Source organism: Antedon mediterranea, chromosome 8 (genome assembly GCF_964355755.1).
Source record: "Antedon mediterranea chromosome 8, ecAntMedi1.1, whole genome shotgun sequence".
NCBI lineage: Eukaryota > Metazoa > Echinodermata > Crinoidea > Comatulida > Antedonidae > Antedon > Antedon mediterranea.
In genome coordinates, this window is record NC_092677.1 from 9,629,715 (window position 1) to 9,650,673 (window position 20,959).

Below are 20,959 nucleotides of genomic sequence, written 5' to 3' on the forward strand. Positions count from 1 at the left end.
TCCTTTTTTCATTCCTTTTTCAGATCGTGAATCAGCACAACTGTCAATTAAAAAAAAATTGTTTAAACCAAAAAAATAAGTTACCAATTCAATGTTACTTTTTATAAATGTATTTACTATTGTACAGTACTGCATGGGTTATACAGTACAGTATAAACAAAATACAGACCACACACAAACCATACAGCACATTTTTGGATTAACAAAACATATCTAGGCTCCTAGGCCAATCTATCCGGACCATACTATCCCCCTAACCTACCTAGGCCTAGGTAGGCCTAGCTAGGCCTAGAGGTATAGGAAGGATAGCCTAACGCCTACCACCTACCTTACCTAAAAAGGTAACTTGAATTAATTAATAACCAATAATAATCAAAAATTGTCAGGTTACTTACAAATTCATATTATTATTAGACAAACATATAATTTCAAAAACATTCAACAAAAAATGTTCAGGAATCCGGTTCACTTTCATACTTTTCTTTTTCTAAAAATAACTGTTTGTCGCCCTCTGTTGCTCGTAAGATATTTAAATTAGCAAAACAACAGAAAAAAGCATGCTTCATACGCTTCCGGTTTACATGTCACACGCAGTAGTTACGTAAGAAAATTACATTTATAACTAAAGATAGCAAAATGTTGCCATCGTTAATGCGAGTTACATCCGAAGGATGTTTAAAATACATATTACGATCTGCTCCACAAATTCAACGTCAACTTCAGATATCAGCAAGCGGTAATCGATCTGCAATTCCAGGTAAATATTGTTATTTTTATAGCTAGGCTAGGCCCTAGCCTAGTCTAGTTGGATCTAGACGGATTACGGTCGAAGCGGCCGCCAACCAAAGCGGCCGCTAGTTCAATAACGGTAATTTGTATGGAACGCCGTGTGCGCTTTGATTGTCGTTGTTTTGTCATTTTTGATTGTCATTGTTTCGATCGTCAGGTTTTCTTTTCCTCGGACGTAAATAACAACTTACATTATTAACTTAATATTATGTAATAGTAATATATTCTCTTTTTTGACAGATTGAATGTGATACCTTCTTTTAAACGAAATGGCGAATCGATGATTACTTACTTTAACTGTTCTAAATGAAAAACATTTTTAATAAAGTCAATAAAAAACATTGTGGTGTTTTTATTGTATAATATATAATATGCCAATTATTAAGAATAATATATATATTTTTTCAATAAAATATATCAAATTAAAATATATATATTTGTTATTGTATATTAATATATTAGTAAAGTAACTACTGTTAGTAGTACGTGTTCGCAAACATAATTTAATTACAATAACATGATGACATCAATTTATTTATTTAATATCCTAAATTGTTTTATACCTTCAGATATATAAATATTGATCAATTTAAAATTAGTTTTAAATACCTGTACTAAAATAAGACGCAAGTGCCTGTACGGTACGGTAATTAATTACGTGAATTTCTGCTAATAACTCGACTGTCGGCCGGCCAGGAATAGTGCTGTAGAAGGTCGCGTTTTCGTCTTCACGTTGCTTCATTGAAAACACAAACAATGTATTACAATGGAATAACACTTAAATGTATAACACACCCTATTACTAATAATAAAAACCAAGATTCGATAGTACAGTGTAAACGAGATATAAAAATTCGGCAATACCGTACGTAACTTATTATTGCAATACTGTATAAAGATTCGATGTAAATGAGATATAAAGATTCGGCAATACCGTACGTAAATTATTAATGCAATACTGTAAAGATTCGATGTAAATTAATGAGATATAAATATTCGACAATACCGTACGTAACTTATTATTGCAATACTGTTCGATGTAAATGAGATATAAAGATTCGGCAATACCGTACGTAAATTATTAATGCAATACTGTAAAGATCGATGTAAATGAGATATAAATATTCGGCAATACCGTACGTAAATTATTATTGCAATACTGTATAAAGATTCGATGTAAATGAGATATAAAGATTCGGCAATACCGTACATGAATTATTAATGCAATACTGTATAAAGATTTGATGTAAATTAGATATAAATATTCGGCAATGCCGTACGTAAATTATTATTGCAATACTGTATAAAGATTTGATGTAAATGAGATATAAAGATTCGGCAATACCGTACGTAAATTATTAATGCAGTACTGTATAAAGATTCGATAGTATGTAAATGAGATATAATTCGGCAATACCGTACGTAAATTATTAATGCAATACTGTATGAAGACTCGATAGTATGTAAATGAGATATAAAGATTCGGCAATACCTTAATAGTACGTAAATTATTATTGCAATACTGTAAAAAGATTCTATGAGATACAAGGATTCAGCAATACCGTACGTAAATTATTAATGCAATACTGTATAAGGATTCGATAGTATGTAAATGAGATATAAATATTCGGCAATACCGTACGTAAATTATTATATTGCAATACTGTAAAAAGATTTGATAGTATGTAAATGAGATATAAAGATTCGGCAATACCGTACGTAAATTATTATTGCAATACTGTATGAAGATTCGATAGTATGTAAATGAGATATAAATATTCGCCAATACCGTACGTAAATTATTAATGCAATACTGTATAAAGATTTGATAGGAGAGTGCTCAAGAAACGTCGGGTCAAGAGGATAAAATAAACAAATAAATAAATAGTAGGTAATAAATGAGACATAGAGGTTCAATAGTATGTAGATTATGATGCAAACGTAAATTATTAATGATTCGATAATATATAATGTAAATATATTTAGTTAGTTATTAATATTAAAATACAAATAAAATATACATTGATTTATCCGCAGGCAAACTTAATTATTATAGAAATATAAAGATTCGATAGTACATGATTTGGCTTATATTTATTGGTTTGACCATACACACAGCTGTAACTCAACTCGCCATAGGCCATGGTGTTGACAACGACAATCAAAGATTAAAGCGCACATGGCGTTCCATACAAATGACGATATTAAACTGGCGGCCGCTTCGACCATACTCCGTCTAGCTAGGCCTAAATAAAAGTAAATAGGGAGGAGTGACCCTAGGAATCGAGGTGCCCCATCCATGCCTAGCTAGCCTACCAAGCTGTGTCCATTGAAACAGTAGACGTGTAGAGACTGAGCCTCCAAAAGGAAAAATCACAGCAATAGTACTGTAATTTAATATGTAAAACCCATGGGCCATATAAAGCCTGCAATTATTAATGAAATTATTTAAAATAATTAATTTTTAAACATTTTACAAAATCTTTTGAGATTCAAACAACAAATTAATTAAACAGTTTGTAAGCCCAATCATTCATAAGATTACAATTTAAGAATTATTGGTTTTTTTTTTTCAGAAGAGAAAAGTTCGGAACATGATGGAATTCAAGGAAAACCACTGTATCTTGATTTTCAAGCAACAACACCAATGGTAGTGAATGTTGATTAGTGAAACGGAGAGTTCTCTAGGCCTAATTTAAAAGTATAATACTTTCCAACAAAATCCAGCAAGCAATCTAACCTCAACAAAACCCAATAAACTAGTGCCCGAGATCTCAAAAAGTAGCTTGTGGGCCTAATCTTTTTCTTATGAAGAGAGCTGCAAATTGACAATAAATATGTGTAAAATAGGGGTAATGTCCTTAAAACCCATGAGCTTCCACAGACATTGGACTCCTAAGTACGAGAGCCCTATGCTCTATCTGGCCCGCAAGATTATTTGTACCACAATAAACAGTGCAAATATAAGAATGCAAATATTAAAGTCCTTTATAAATTACCAGCGAAATTAAGCAAAGAATTAAAAACTTGCATACATACAGTTCTTTTACCAGACTACTTTTATTTCAGGATCCTAGAGTCCTGGATGCCATGATGCCATACACTGTAGGTTACTATGGAAACCCACATTCAAGAACTCATGCATATGGTTGGGAGACAGAAGAGGCAGTAGAGAAAGCCAGAGAAGTAATTATTAAATTACTTGTAATTAAATAAAGGAATCAATCGGACCATCTAATTGCTTTGCAACATTGCACTACCATACTGAAGCTCACAAGCACTGTCTACACTATCAAACTAGTGAAAAAACATGTGAATTGCCCAAATATGGTAGTGATATGACATCATCGTGGCCATATATGGGCACATCACATTTTTTGTCACATAAAACCACTGATGGTAAACTACAGATTTTAAATAACTTGTTCCTATATATTTTTACAGCAAGTGGCACACCTTATTAATGCTGATCCAAAAGAAATCATTTTCACAAGTGGCGCCACAGAATCGAACAACATTGCAGTCAAGGTGAAAATAATTTAAAATGTTCATTTTTGTTTAAAAAAGCATTTGGCTGGAGTGTAGTCTGAATTGGGTTGTAGTATACATATACCACCTTGCAAATTGAACTCAGAATTGCTGGCAGTGGGCCTATTTCAACTAATGCACAGGTGTATAGCATCAACCCTATGAAGGGCATCTTGTGCCAAAGAACACCCTGCAAAGCCTGTTTCTGGTATCCCACAAGCACATTAATGCCTCACCCTGCTAGGGTGTAATACTGCCTCTGTCTCAGACCTTCCCAAGGGCCAAGGTAAGCAATGAATGCTCATTTGTAACCCCTATTGCAAGCATCCAGCCATATGCATTTACAGGTAGTTTTTCCAGCATTCTTATAACAGTGATTTATTTTAGAATTGCAGAGTATTGGTGTTGTAAAGTAACTACCTTTAATCATCATTTACTAACCCAATAATTTACATAATACATTCTTAATCTATGTATTTATATAATACATTCTTAATCTATGTATTTGCATATTAATCGATATAAATATTTTGCTATTGTTTTATATTTCGGTGCATTATTTAAGTGTATTTGTTTTTCCTCATGTTTATATTTGCATAACATATGAATATTCATTACCCTTTTGCTCTGTTTTGTGCAGGGAGTGGGAAGGTTCTACAAAAGCAAGAAAAAACATGTTATTACATCACAGATTGTAAGAATCATAATTATTTTAACGTATGTTTTTAAATTGGTATGACAAACTGTTTAGGAAACAAATAGTATTAATGGGTACTTTTTTAAGCTACAAATTTAATGATGATCTACCACATTCCATGAGATTCTAGATCTTCTAAAAATGTAATCAAATTTGTTTTATGATTTTTTTTCAGGAACATAAGTGTGTGTTAGATTCTTGCAGGCAATTAGAAGGAGAAGGGTTTGAGGTCACTTACCTACCAGTACAGACAAATGGACTCATTGATCTCAAGGTTGGACACTCTTAGTCTCTGGAGGAAATCTAACAACAGGATTATGAGCTCCGGAGATCAAAGGGTTTATCTGTGGCTGCGACACAATCAGTTCCACACCCCTTAACAGACACTGCGTGCCACAGACAATATGTACTTAAATCCTAACAGTACTGTACTGTCGCAGCCAGACATAAGATCAAAGGACTGTTACAAGTTCCTATCTTGGCAAGACAAGCTCAGTGTCCTGTTGTTAGATTGCCTTGGTCTCTGACACTCTTGGTGATAAATTGAGCATAACCAGCAAATGATGAATAATGCTTTGACATAATAGAGTCTGCAGAACATTTTCATATAGCATTACACTCAACTATAACTCAACAGAAGTAGTAGTTTCATAAGCTGATTTGACTTTTTTTTTTTGCAGGATCTAGAAGCAGCAATCAGACCTGATACTGTCTTAGTATCAATAATGTTTGTGAATAACGAAATTGGTGTAAAACAGAGAATAGCAGAGATAGGTACATATTATGTATATACACTTTATACTTTCATTAAACAATTTACAGTATTGTGAAGAGTTTAGAACCCATTAGATTTTGTTCATATTATGACTAAAACCTTCCCTTAAGCTCTTTCTACAATATCAAACATTTTTTTTTGTCACATAAAGTTTGACAGATACTCAGTGTAGAATAAATGATGTAAACTAATATTCCATTTTTCTTGACATGTTTTGTAAAAATTCTTATTTTATTTTGACAGGAAAAATATGCAGAGAAAATAAAGTGTTCTTCCATACTGATGCAGCGCAGGCAGTTGGCAAAGTTCCAGTAGATGTAAATGATATGAACATTGATCTGATGTCTATTAGTGGTCATAAGTTGTATGGACCAAAAGGTAAATTGGCTTTTTGATTGGTCAATTGATTATGTCGTCTATCTGTAATCAGTAAAATGTATTGATCTCAAATTGAGAAATTTGTTAAGAACCCAATTCAGTGTTGGTGTTTTCATGTTATTATTGTGATGAATAATGTTGTACTAGTATTTATTGTAGAGAGTATTGGTATCACTAGTAGCTTTTGCAATACCAAACGTACAACCAGATTTCTTTTCTGTAAATTTCTCTGATTTAAAATGATTTTTATAGGCATTGGTGCTCTGTATATTCGTCGAAGGCCGAGAGTTCGAGTGGAGCCAATTCAGAGCGGTGGTGGTCAGGAAAGGGGGATGCGTAGTGGTACGCTACCAGCACCGCTAGCCGTAGGCCTAGGGTCTGCTTGTCAAGTAGCAGAGGAAGAAATGGAGGTATGTTATAATTATTTCATTGAATGTTGGGTAGGTCTGCTTAAGTTTTTGATAGTCTGGAATCTGGGAATCCAGATTTCTAGCTTCATTAGCATTTAGAGTATGCCTTAAACTCTGTTTACACTATCAAACTATTTTGACAAAAAAAGTGTGCCGTGTCGAAATATGGTGGTGATGTACCCAAATATGGTAGTGATATGACCACATCATGTCCATATATGGGCACATCACATTTTTTGTCACATAAATTTTGATTTTTTAAGAACAAATCAAGGTTTTTGGGTTGTACAGTGGTTTTAATGAAAAGGCAGATTCAACAAATTACATTAACAGCTCTTATCAACAGGTGTATGTAGCACTTTAAGAATGTCTAAACTATTTTTGTTGTTGTATCCACAGTATGACCATAAGCGAATATCATTTTTATCAGATCGGCTTCTAAGCAAGATCAATGAAAAACTAACACATGTCATTCGTAATGGTGACACACATGAAACGTACCCGGGTTGTTTGAATCTGTCGTTTGCATACGTGGAAGGCGAGAGTCTCTTGATGGCTCTGAAGAACATTGCGTTGTCATCGGGAAGTGCTTGCACATCGGCCAGTTTGGAGCCATCGTACGTGCTAAGGGCTGTAGGAGCAGAAGAAGACTTGGCTCACTCTTCTATTAGGTATACATCTTTATCTCATTGCATAGTTGAACAAGGTCAAAATCTGATATAAAGATAAAGGGCTCTATAAATATATGAGAGGATAGACGGTGTAGTAAGTTAAGAACTGATTGTTTTTGGTCGATACAAACAAAATAGTTGAAACTATTTTTCCTGACATTGTGGGTCAGTCTTGGGTACTGATGTCTTCATAAAACATTCCTCTTGTTTGTTAGGTTTGGTATTGGAAGATTTACAACAGAAGAGGAAGTGGATTACACCGCTGAACAGTGCATCAAACATGTCAACACTTTGCGTCAAATGAGGTATGTATGAAGATACTAATGGTTAGGATGCATATCAAGGAGAAGGTGCTGGGTTCGAATCTCGGTTGGGGTGACTTTTCTCATTCTCACAGATTTCCTCGTCTTTTTGTTTCAAATTAGAAAATTTTCAATATATCACCAGATAGTTTAGAATTTGTTTGTCTGTGCCTGTGGTGTTTATAATATATAATACTATATAGACTGTGAACAGTGTGATATAAATGCAAAGTTGTAACATTTCAGTGAAGAAGCCAGTGTTTTGGCATACAGACCTGTTTGGTTGTTTACAGAGGGTGGGGTTCTTTTTCAAGAAACAAATGGGGGCTAGGTGGGAAGCTTGTGCCTTAAAGTGGAGCTCCACCCAGAAAATTACTATTTTTCATACATTTCAACTATTATTTAAAAATATCATCCCTTATACTTCATATTTTTTTGAAATTTTTTTCAATGAGTACGATTTTCTTGAAAATCACGCCTTTTTGCGTTTTGGGGGGATACCTTGTAATTTCCTATTCTTTTACATGCAAAAGGGGGGTATATTTGAATAATCCTAAAAAATTCATTTCTTCACCAAAAAAAAAAAGTAAAATGTATATTTATGTAATTTTTCCAGATCTTTCTATTTCTGGTATTTTTATCACGTATACATTGCGCAATTTTGCGTAAATAGACACTTTCCCCCGTTCGGGTCCAATTGGGTTTTTTATTTTGCTAGGGAGTCCGATCACGTGACATTTTTCACAATCACACACTACTGCAGCTGGCGATCTGTTATTTTGTCGCGATGTTATTTTTGACGGGCGAAAAGTATATTAAAACATTCTGAATGTGACCCTATTATGTTTCACAGTGTAATAATGTGATTATGAGACTATTACTAAAATGTCAAATTTAACTAGATTTGAGAAAGATGTGGCTATATATTCAATAAAGCTAGGCCTAGGCCTACTAGAGTGTAGGTATGTACCGATGCTGCTTAGTGGCTTGGCCTCTAGCTAGGCTAGGCTGACAGCAGTGAAGTTTGTTTTGCTGTCACCCGACCTTGGCCTACCCATGGGCCATGATAGGGTGCCTGAATAGTTGCTTTTCAGTCAGGTCTAAGCTTGCACATCGCTTTACTATTCTTTACTACTCTTGTTCTGTATAGGATTTTGTGTTTCACAGTTCTTAATATGCGAGAAAACCCAGGAACGATAAATGGGGCGAAACGACCATGCCTATGAATACATAGGCCTCTAGACAAAAATTCAAGCCTAGCTAGGCTGAGCAGACGGCTTAGCTAGGCCTAGCCCTAGCTTAAAGTTAAAAGCAATCTGATAAGATTATAATGCTGTTGTTGTTGTACAGTGAAAATCATGAGGTTACATGTAAATTATACTGACATTCTTATCGGAAATATTACTTAGGCCTAAACAAATCGTATTAATTGTGTGTATAAAATTTATTCCCAATTTTTCGACACATAATTTACCAAAGGGAAGAAATTTCCACAATGCGTTGACCAGCGACTAAAACGCGTCAGTCGCTAAGTGTAACGCGTTTCGCGACGTATTGTAAACTAATAACCCCTAAGTTACTGAAAAACTGTAATTTGTTAAAAAACACTATTTTCTGACCGATTTTTTAGAAATGAGTTTTTGGAAAATATTTCCGTATTTTTCCTGGTTTTTTTTATGTAATCACTTTCAATTAAACATACTTAAACATAATATAAGCTGAGAAAGTCTGAGTGTAGCTCCACTTTAAGTGGATCCTTAGAACTCAAAAGAGATGGGAATGTACATGTTCATGTGAACGAACATTTAGATTAATTTATATTTTACATGGTTTTTCCAGTCCTCTTTGGGAGATGATTCAAGAAGGAATTGACATTAAAGAGATAAAGTGGACACAACACTGAGAAGAACAAGATATATTCTACAATGCCGTTGTATGCACTCTGGATTGAACAGAACTACAGCAGCAGGGCAGACACTGGCCTTCCCATATGGCTACTTGAAATGAGTACAGTTAAGCTCTGTCTACATTATGCGACAACAAAATGTGATGTGACTATTTTTTGTCAAACTATAGTTTGATAGTGTAGACAGAGCATTCTTTCTATCCTGTATAGGTCTTTATCGATACTTTCAATTAAACTAATACCTGTAGATACTATATTACTTTAAGAAGTTAAGATTTGAATTGACACTATTTAATAGCAAAAGTAATAATAACAATGTGTGTTGAAATATAATATTTTAGAAAAATTAAGTTGTTTCTGTCATGTCTGTAAAGTTATGATTAGTTGAACAGTATCACTGTTATCAGGGTTTATTATCTCACATTTCATATAGTCTAAACTACTGTATACAATTATGTTTATATGTATAAAAAGTTGTTTTGCAAGACGGCATCAATTCATGGATGCAATGTAGTTAAGGAAGAGAGATTCATATGTTAAAATAAAATAACACTATCAAATCAAAGTTATTTTCTTTTTTATATTTTTCATTTATTTGATTGATAACAATCATTGTTTTTTTCAAATCAGTTTTGCATTCCCAACTGCAGTTTCTTATTTATAATACAGTATTGAGTTTTTTGTTTTTTTTTCTTTTTTTGTTTCTGCATATCGCCTGACGACAAATCGCAGTCACAATTCTTGTAGGAACTAGATTTCATCAGGTAGCAAGCTATGCGCCACCAAAAGTGTCATCTGGAATGTACCATCTATCTAGACTTGCTTCGGAGTCTCTCCGAGTTATTTTTTTATGTTGTAATACTTTACGAGTACCACTAGTGGCGTTTTCTTTCTTTTTTTATTCCCGCTCAAGTATGACATGCCAAGTGTGCAAAAACTTTTTACTTTTAAGAGCATTAAACCAAATTGCAGTCTAGAGCATAGCCTACAATGTATTCCGCATTAGCAATGCACAGTAGGCTATATACAGGCTCATAGCCATACTGGCCTCTTGACATACAGTACTTCCTGATTTTTTGCATATTCTTTCATTCAAAATTTATCTGGATGGTTCTTCAATTCTGTCATCAGTCTAGCCTCAACCAATGGCAAGAACTCTCCCACTGCAGGTAAGTTACAGCTCACAAATACTTGTTTTCCAGTTTTCTTTGCTAAAATAAAAAAGAAAATCATTAAACTTCTGATATACTATTTAATAGAATTATTGAGAAAATAATGTGTAATTGAAATAAGGATATTTCAGTACCTAATCTTTGAGCTATTGAGTTGGCAGACAAGTCTGCCATATCCCCCAGTAGTGTTGTTGTAGATGCTGTATTTTTTTCCTACAAAAATGAAATTGGTAACAGGTACAAGAATTGAATATACAAGGCAGTACGGTTGTAACTTCCATTATTATGCACAGTATAAAATGATTAAAACTCTGTAGATAGGAAGTGAGATTCAAAAAAGGTAACTGTATTATATCCAGTGAACTTACAAATTTTGAGTTAATTGCTACAGATAAATTGGTTAATTCATGTGGAACCGTTCCAATCCATACTAAGAAACTTTCATGTAACTGAAGAACATAAAAGTGCACACATTTTTCAAACATTGTTGTGCTAAAACGGTGTTCATTCAGTTGACAAGTAGCATTTGTACCGACATTACCAGACATGATTTCCTAAAAAATTAAAAAGAAATAAGTTTAATGTTTATGGGCCTAGTTTGCCCTTTGTCTTTGCATAAAATAAAAATACTAAACTAGGCCTATATATAGATATAGGCATCCTAGCCTAACAAACATGGATAGGCCGGTATAATGCCTAGCTAGGTCCTAGTAGGGTAGGCCTAGCTAGCTAGGCTAGGCCTAGCTAGCTAGGCTAGGCCTAGAGTGGGGTTTTCCTCATTATAATTTCAGTTAGGACATTTGGACAATCCATTAGCTAGGCCTACACTACTGCCGAGCGAGGATAACATGAATGATCATGCATGCCTAACTAGGCCTAGGTCTAGTAGCTAGTTAGTAGTGGCTATAGCCTAGCCCTAAGTAGGCCTAGCTAGGCTAGGGTTGTAAGCTAGCTTGATGCCTATAGGCTAGTAGTAGGCCTACCCAGGCCTAGCTAGTAGGGCCTAGGCCTAATAGTAAAAAGAAGGCTAGCATGGGCCTACCAGATGCTTAAATTATTCGTTATTTTTTAATACTACTAATTAAGGATCTAATATTCCCATCCAATGTTTTCCCAAAAAATAACTAGGCCTAGGCCTATAAAATAACACCTAAAATAACTCGCCTACTACTGTAGGTAACAAGCTAGTATAACAAAACAAAAAATATCGGGTTTTTTTACCATGAGGGACATCAATTTATGAAGTGAGCCCCCAATATCAATGTCTCCTCGCCGCGCGCGCCCCTGGCCGGCTGCCCCGCAAAAATGTGATCCAATCATATCATGCATTATCCCCCGGCCGGTCCAACACAACTTCCTTCCCCCTCTCGCGATCTCCAATCTCGTACTTGTGATTGGCGGAGCCATCTGCAATCTGACATGACGTCACATTGCGCGCGATAATTTGGGGAACTTGAGACAATTTTGAATGATTCAACCAATCAAATACTAGTATTAGACCGCGCGTTTCAATAAAATTTGAATATCGCATCATCGTTCACCGCCATAATTCTCAGTTCGAAAGCAGGCAGCCAAGGAAAACGTCCGTTTGGGCAACAAGATAAATTTAGGCTAGATTAATCAAGGTTAGGCTGTTTAAATGTCAATCTTTAATAGTATATAAAGTATATTATATAGAATAATAATAATCTATCCTATTTTGACTAGAGCTAGGCTAAGCTTTTTAGTTTAAATTTTAAAAATATCCATACACCGGTTGTTCTTTTCGTTGTGGATTCAGACAGATTTTGTGTTGATGGAAGATGCTCAAACCCCACCCCAATACCCCCCCCCCCCCCCGCTCCGGGGTGTGATGTGGATTTTTAGGGAATCAATATTTTATTGTATAGCCTAGGCCCTAGGCTAGGCCTAATATTATTAATGGAGGTTAGGCCTAGGAATTTAAGATTGCCTTTATTATAATTTTAAATTCAAGTTCATTTTTGATGGTTCAGAAATTTGCAACATGTGGTCTTGTCTGACCTTTGAATGACTCATCCAGCAGTGTGTAGTAGGCGGATTAATATGTATTGCTAGTCACTGAGACTCATTAGTATTCACATTTCTCACTATAAAGACTGAGCCCTAGTTACCAAGCATTCACTTGCAGGCTTTCCACCACATAGTGACTGATCTCTTTACAAATACTGTAATTATAATATTTTTATATTTTGTACAGTAAAACAAGAAAACATTCATCATGAGGGAAATTGTTCACATTCAAGCTGGTCAGTGCGGAAACCAAATTGGTGCCAAGGTATGTCTAGGCCTAGGCTAGTACTAATTGCTAAAAAAAAATGTTAATTATTTGATTTATTGATTTAGTACTATAATAAAAAATAATATTTTATGTATGAGTATCATTGAATTTTATTTTTGATACCAATCCTGATTATTACAAGTGCCAAGTCTTGATATGCTATTTGCAGTTTATTGGATTATTGATTTTTTTTTTAATCCTTATGAATCAAAATACACCTGGCCATCTGGAACAAATGATTTATAATTTGTTTAAATAATTTACTAACATTGTTTCTATATTAATATTTTTCAATTTTTATTTTCAGTTCTGGGAAGTCATTTCAGATGAACACGGTATCGACCCAACTGGTACATACCATGGAGACTCTGATCTTCAACTTGAAAGAATCAACGTCTACTACAACGAGGCCACTGGTGGAAAGTATGTCCCACGTGCTGTACTTGTTGATCTTGAGCCTGGTACAATGGACTCTGTGAGGTCTGGCCCATTCGGACAAATCTTCAGACCAGATAACTTTGTATTTGGACAGAGCGGAGCTGGAAACAACTGGGCTAAGGGACATTACACAGAAGGAGCTGAACTTGTAGACTCCGTCCTGGATGTTGTACGAAAAGAAGCAGAAAGCTGCGATTGTCTTCAGGTATGTTTAAATAAAAGACTAAAGGTTGTCTGTATTTTTAATTTTTAAGTCATTCAGTAATAAACCCAAATCATTTATCCTTATGAATAAATACTTTTAAATCTATTACTTTTTTATTTATAGGGATTCCAACTTACACATTCCCTTGGTGGTGGTACCGGATCAGGTATGGGAACACTCCTCATCAGTAAGATCCGTGAAGAATACCCAGACAGAATCATGAACACATTCAGCGTTGTCCCATCACCAAAAGTATCAGACACTGTTGTTGAACCATACAATGCCACCTTATCTGTTCACCAGCTGGTTGAAAACACTGATGAAACATATTGTATTGACAATGAAGCCCTCTATGACATCTGTTTCCGCACATTGAAATTGACCACACCAACATATGGTGACTTAAACCATCTTGTATCTGCTACCATGAGCGGTGTCACCACTTGCTTGAGGTTCCCAGGCCAATTGAATGCTGATCTGCGAAAATTGGCAGTCAACATGGTTCCATTCCCACGTCTGCATTTCTTCATGCCCGGATTTGCGCCATTGACCAGCCGTGGTAGCCAGCAATACCGTGCACTCACCGTCCCAGAATTGACACAACAGATGTTTGATGCCAAGAACATGATGGCTGCCTGTGATCCACGTCACGGCCGATACCTCACGGTTGCAGCAATCTTCCGTGGACGCATGTCCATGAAGGAGGTTGACGAACAGATGCTCAACGTACAAAATAAGAACAGCAGCTACTTCGTAGAATGGATCCCCAACAACGTGAAGACTGCTGTCTGTGACATTCCACCAAGAGGCCTCAAGATGTCGGCCACCTTCATTGGTAACAGCACAGCCATCCAAGAGTTATTCAAGAGAATCTCTGAGCAGTTCACCGCTATGTTCAGGCGAAAGGCTTTCTTGCATTGGTACACTGGTGAAGGCATGGACGAGATGGAATTCACAGAAGCAGAAAGCAACATGAATGATCTTGTGTCTGAATACCAACAATACCAAGATGCCACCGCAGAAGAGGAAGGTGAATTTGAGGAAGAAGAGGAAGGCGAAGAAGAGGCATAAAAAGTACTTTTGAACATTTTCCACCACTTTACCGTTTTCACAATTAATGGATTTTCATGTTTAATAAAGAATGTTTTTTTTCAATAGAATCATTTTGATACAGTGCAATACTGAAACAACCATTAATAATTAATTATACATACCACATTCATTTGCAATATGAAAACTAAATCTACATGGAATTCAATAAACAATGAATTGAGCAAATGCATGTTTCTTTGTTTTCATTCTATATTACGCCGATAGTGCAGGTATACCTATGATGTTACATAGGTATACCTGTACAGTACTACATGTATTTTTTTCTCAGAACATTTTTAGCCAGTACTGTTTCAACATAAATAAAGTACAATACAATTTCTTTTTATTGGGCCTTCATATTAAAATAATAAAATAGTTTACAGTACTGTACTACAAATTAATATAGAATGGTGGTTATTAGTGGGAAGAAAGCAGTTTTGTTGTACTTTTTTTTTTTAAAGAGTGTGTAACTGATGGCAACATTTTTTTTTATATTCGACTATATTCAACATTAGGAATGAAATGAATCTGTAAAACAATACCTGATACAATAGGAGAAACAAGATTATACGATCCAAAAGTACAGAGTACCTTTACACTAGGACGATAACTATCGACGATAAATATATACATGCAGTTTGTTTACATAAAACAAAAGAAATTAGAATGTTCTGTCTTTGATAAAAATAACGGGGACGTGTTAAAATATCGTTTCATCAAAGACAGCATAAATTTACTCTATAGTTCTAGAATGAAAAGTTTTTATATTTTTTTTTATGTATGAAAAATGCATATTTGTCTATTTATCGTCGATCGTTAAAATGGGCCTATAGTTCCTGCATTTTTACGTTATGACCGAAAAAGTTACACACCGTACTACTATGTACAGTACCACACTAAAATGAAACCAGTTTAGATTTATTAAAGAGTATCAAACAAACAAATTGTCCATGGATATGATACTCTCTCTAAAGGCTTAATAAATCTAAACTCAGGTTTCATTTTGGTATCATACAGATGCGGAGATCAAAGGGTTTATATGTGGCTGCGACACGATCAGAGAGAATATGTACAGAATGTTGGTATTTGTCGCAGCCAGACATAACAGGGCCGTAGCCAGGATCTGTCAAGGGGGGTTCGGACACTAAATATTTGGGTCAACCCCCCTCCCCCCTCCCCCAGCCTGATGCGAAGCGAATTTTGTTAAATGACACCCCTAGATGGCCGGAAAAGACACTCTCGTGCAGCATGCTATAATTATAACCAATGAGCAAAAAGATCGTACTTTTTTCCTCCTCCTCAAACACGTCGATAATTTAAATGACGATAACTATTTGTTGCCGTATGTTAGATGCGCGTGCTCTGTGCGGAACCGCCGATTGTTTACTCCGTATTTTGTTTTGCGTTCAAGTTCAATGCGAACGTATATCTAGGAGCAGCCCCGAAAAAAGCACACTGGGCGAAGGCAAATGCTATTTGCTAGCTCTATCTATAATATTTATTTACAGAAATTTGTTGAGGAATATAAATATGTAAATAGGTGATATTGATACATTTTAGTACGTATCGGCTGGTGGTCTAGAAAAAAATAATCGGATGCCATAATGTGAACTACAGTACTTGATACCATAGATATTATAGTGTAAAATATTAATATTCACTATAATCCTCTATGATACATTTAGGCTAGTCAATCTAGCAAAAAAAACAGCCCAAAGTGAAACAAATTGCAAACAGAGATTTTTCTTTTTTAAATGGTCATATATGATGAGGAGATCAAAATTTGAGCATCACACCTCTGTCACTCATCCCGATGATATGCAAATTAGCTTAAATATGCAAATTAGGGTGAAATTACAACGTTACCATATCTCAAAAACTACTAGTCCGAGAGAGTTGATTTTTTCACTGATCTATTCAAAATGTATATATTTATATTTACTCTAATGAAACATTTTACGAAAAAATGACCGGAAGTACAACATTTGACCTTCGACCCCATTTCTCAATGTTTGCATATACAATGTGACTAAAATGTCTGTAGAGACTTTATTTTGCCCTCAAATGACCCAGACATAGGTTCCTAATAGCCAGCATAGGATCACTTTGTAATTCCCAAAATCACACCTTTGTCACACACCTCGAAAGTATGCAAATTAGTAGTACAATTTAAATAAAATATGCAAATAAGGGGAAAAAATTACAGTTGTCCTATATCTCGAAAACCACTAATGCTAGAGAGCTGATTTTTTCACAGCCGTATTCAAAATGTACATATTTCTATTTGCTCCAATGAAACATTTTACAAAAAATTGACCGGAAATATGACATTTGACCCTCGACCCCATTTCTCAATATTGCATATATAAATGAAACTAAAATGTCTGTAGAGACTTTGTTTTGCCCTCAAATGACTCCGATACAGGTTTCTAATAGCCAACATAGGACTGTTTAGTAGATCTCAAAATCACACCTGTATCACTCGCCTCCAAAGTATGCAAATTATTAGTACAAGTTACATGAAATATGCAAATTAGAGGGTGAAATTAAAGGTTCCTATATATCGAAAACCACTAAGGCTAGAGAGTTGATTTTTTCAATAACTTGTTCAGAATGTACATATTTATATTTACTCTAATGAAACATTTTACGATAAAATGACCGGAAATACAACAATTGACCCTCAACCCCATTTATTAATGTTTGCATACATAATGCGACTAAAATGTCTGTAGAGACTTTGTTTTGGACTCAAATAACTCGGATACATGTTTCCTATAGTCAGCATAGGACCGCTTTGTAATTCCCAAAATCACGCCTTCGTTTTGGCATGGTTGGAATTCCCTTTTTTCGTATTAGTTTATGTACAGCGCTTAGAGGTTACACAACATTAGGCGCTATATAAATCCAGGATAATATTATTATTATTTCTCAATATTTGCATATAATGCAACTAAAATGTATGTACAGACTTTGTTTTGGCCTCAAATGACTCGGATACAGGTTTTATATAGCCAGTATAAGTCAAGCACCTCGAAAGTAGTAGTACAAGCTATATGAAATATGCAAATTACAGTGAATTGCCTTATGTATCTCGAAAACGCTAATGACCGAGAGAGAGAGATATGGCAACTTTCTTGTACTACTGATTTGCATACTTTCAAGCGAAGTAACAGAGGTGTGATTTTGAGAATTACTAAACAGTTCTATGCTGGCTATAGAAAACCTGTATCTGGGTCATTATTGAAAAAAAAATTTATCGAAAGTATGACATTTGACCCTCGAACCTATTTCTCAATATTTGCATATAATGCAACTAAAATGTATGTACATACTTTGTTTTGGCCTCAAATGACTTGGATACAGGTTTTATATAGCCAGTATAGGATCGTTTAGTAATTCCAAAAGTCAAGCAACTCGAAAGTATGCAAATTATTAGTACAAGTTATATGAAATATGCAAATTACAGCCTTATGTATCTCGAAAAACGCTAATGACCGATAGAGATATGGCAACTTTCACCTCTTGTACTACTAATTTGCATATTTTCTAGGGAAGTAACAAAGGTGTGATTTTGAGAATTACTACAGTTCTATGCTGGCTATAGAAAACCTGTATCTGAGTCATTTGAGGCCAAAACAGTCTGTACAGATATTTTAGTTGAATTATATGAAAATATTGAGAAATAGGGTCAACGGTCAAATGTCATAATTCAATCGAGACAATTTTTGCATAAAATGTTTCATTACAGCGAATATAAATATGTACATTCTGAATCAACTCTGAATTCAAATCAACTCTCTAGCATTAATGGTTTTCGAGATATGGGAAGACTGTAATTTCACCCCTAATTTGCATATTTCATGTAACTTGTACTAATAATTTGCATACTTTCAAGGTATGTGACAAAGATGTGATTTTGGGAATTACAAAGAGGTCCTATGCTGACAATAGGAAAACTGTATCCGAGTCATTTGAGTCCAAAAAAATTATCTACAGACATTTTAGTCGCATTATGTATGCAAACATTGATAAATAGGGTCAAGGGTCAATTGTTGTATTTCCGGTAATTTTTTCGTAAAATGTTTCATTAGAGCAAATATAAATATGTACATTCTGAACAAGTTTTTGAAAAAATCAACTCTCTACCTTAGCGGTTTTCGATACATATAGGAACCTGTAATTTCACCCCCTAATTTGCATATTTCATGTAACTTGTACTAATAATTTGCATACTTTGAAGGTGAGTGATACAGGTGTGATTTTGAGATTTACTAAACATTCCTATGTTGGCTATTAGAAACCTGTATCCGAGTCATTTGAGGGCAAAACAAAGTCTCTACAGACATTTTAGTTTTCATTATATATGCAATATTGAGAAATGGGGTCGAGGGTCAAATGTTATAGTTCCGGGCATTTTTTTGTAAAATGTCTCATTACAGCAAATATAAATATATACATTTTAAATATTTTAGTGAAAAAATCAACACTCTAGCATTAGCGGTTTTCTAGATATGGCAACGGTGTAATTTCACTCCCTAATTTGCATATTTAATATTACTTGTACTACTAATTTGCATACTTTCGAGGTGCGTGACGAAGTTGTGATTTTAGGAATTATAATACAGTTCTATGGTGGGTATTGAAAAACAATATCCAAGTCATTGAGTCCAAAATAAAGTCTCTACAGACATTTTAATCACATATTTATGTAAATATTGAGAAATTGGGGCAAGGGTCAAAATTTGGTACTTCCGGACATTTTTATGTAAAATGTCTCATTAGAGCAAATATAAATATATATATTCTGAACCAGACTGTGCAAAAATGAACTCTCTACGATTAGTAGTTTTTAAGATATGGTAACCCTGTAATTTCACCCTAATTTGCATATTTAAGCTAATTTGCATACCTTCGGGATGAGTGTCAGAGGTGTGATGCTCAAAAAATAATTACCTTATCATATGTAACCATTTAAAAAAAAAAATCTCTGTTTGCAATTTGTTTCACTCAAAATGCTAGCTAGATTGACTCATGGATTAAAGAATAGAAGGATATGCATCGACGTGAGATCAAGGGTTCCTTGACTCTCGCCGACAGACCGCGGACCGCCCACAATGTTACAGTTTAATTAACCGCATGGTAACAACGAAACGGTCGCGTGCCTAATATATTGTTTACTGCACATGTGCAACGACATTTAACCTTGTTGGCTACTACGCTTCTTTCGCGCGTTCTTTGGTGGCATGATGTTTGTAGATGGTCAACTATTGACTATGTTGGTTTCTGCCGCGATTGATCTACGCTAATGATTTTTTTATGATGATTAAAGTAGCATTTTATGACCTGTAGTAGCCCTACATCTGAGACAATAACTATTAGTTGTCTCATTTGTTGTAAAATTACAAAATCAGCAAGAATGCTAGCCTAGCTAGGCCCAGGCCTTGTACTAACTAGGCTAAACTGGGCTAGTAAACCCTATGATTTGCCGACATTGATACTGCCTAGGTAGGCCTAGGCTAATCTTAAATACTCACCGTTGTCTTACTTCTTGTGTGAATAATAATAATAGGTAGGCCTACTTCGTTTGTTCGTGATCAAGTTTGCCCTGCGTGTACTTTTCAAAACGACCGCTAGGTAACGAATCGCAACTATACATAGCCAGCCAATCCCGGATCAGGGATCGCTGTTTTCATTCAATTAGGCCCGGTGATTGGATGTGATGTGGATGACATAACCACTAGCCAATCACCAGGCACTACAGTTTAAATATAATCACATCGATAATTAAGGAGATTTATGAAGAAACCACTGCTTAGCCATATATTAAAAAACACGATTGTTGTATGTCTGAACACCGGCCACGCTAACAACATACATGGTCAAATGCATAATTTAATATTCTATAGATTAACGCAATTTTTAATGACAGAAGATGGCAGGCAAATAATGATAATTCAAATATAAAAATGGCATATTTTATTAATATTACCAACTACCTAAAATTACCAGTCGTAAGAAAGTGAACTTTTCGTAGTCCGATTGTGATGAAACTAAAACAGAATTATTCAGCAATATATGTTTGTTATCAATTAATCATCGACGCAGACATGTCAATAGAACATTCAGACTGCGCATACGATTTCTACATGGTTACGTTTTGGTCTAAAAAAATGTAACAGTTGATTCGCAGCGTTTTACAGAGGGCCGCGGTTAGAGACACGGAGTTCAATGAACGTGTTTGTTGATTGGCAGCAGTGCTTTAGTATAGGCAAGCGCGTTGTAAAATCGTTTGAT

General features: G+C 34.9%; 3 protein-coding genes across 6 annotated transcripts; 2 read left to right on the top strand and 1 right to left on the bottom strand.

The window, feature by feature from the left end:
* The first annotated feature begins 585 nt into the window (after nt 1–585).
* LOC140056078 (cysteine desulfurase-like) lies at nt 586–9,993 on the top strand. Its single transcript, XM_072101316.1, has 12 exons — nt 586–757; nt 3,366–3,439; nt 3,859–3,975; nt 4,234–4,317; nt 4,958–5,011; nt 5,190–5,288; nt 5,695–5,788; nt 6,033–6,167; nt 6,420–6,577; nt 6,977–7,248; nt 7,464–7,553; nt 9,390–9,993. Exons 1-12 carry the CDS (start codon nt 637–639, stop codon nt 9,451–9,453), a joined length of 1,362 nt encoding a protein of 453 aa, XP_071957417.1. The 5' UTR covers nt 586–636; the 3' UTR covers nt 9,454–9,993.
* Nucleotides 9,994–10,088: 95 nt separating this feature from the next.
* LOC140056080 (proteasome assembly chaperone 4-like) lies at nt 10,089–20,432 on the bottom strand. 4 transcript variants are annotated; one of them, XM_072101320.1, is made up of 4 exons: nt 20,200–20,432; nt 10,997–11,182; nt 10,763–10,841; nt 10,089–10,667 (listed from the first exon to the last, which is right to left on the bottom strand). In XM_072101320.1, exons 2-4 carry the CDS (start codon nt 11,174–11,176, stop codon nt 10,549–10,551), a joined length of 378 nt encoding a protein of 125 aa, XP_071957421.1. In that variant the 5' UTR covers nt 11,177–11,182; nt 20,200–20,432; the 3' UTR covers nt 10,089–10,548. The 4 variants fall into 4 exon arrangements, with proteins under 4 accessions (XP_071957421.1, XP_071957420.1, XP_071957422.1 ...); XM_072101319.1 differs by lacking the exon at nt 20,200–20,432 and adding an exon at nt 11,793–11,823; XM_072101321.1 differs by lacking the exon at nt 20,200–20,432 and adding an exon at nt 11,779–11,804.
* LOC140056079 (tubulin beta chain-like) lies at nt 12,170–14,848 on the top strand. Its single transcript, XM_072101317.1, has 4 exons — nt 12,170–12,253; nt 12,847–12,924; nt 13,235–13,570; nt 13,694–14,848. Exons 2-4 carry the CDS (start codon nt 12,868–12,870, stop codon nt 14,639–14,641), a joined length of 1,341 nt encoding a protein of 446 aa, XP_071957418.1. The 5' UTR covers nt 12,170–12,253; nt 12,847–12,867; the 3' UTR covers nt 14,642–14,848.
* Nucleotides 20,433–20,959: the final 527 nt, after the last annotated feature.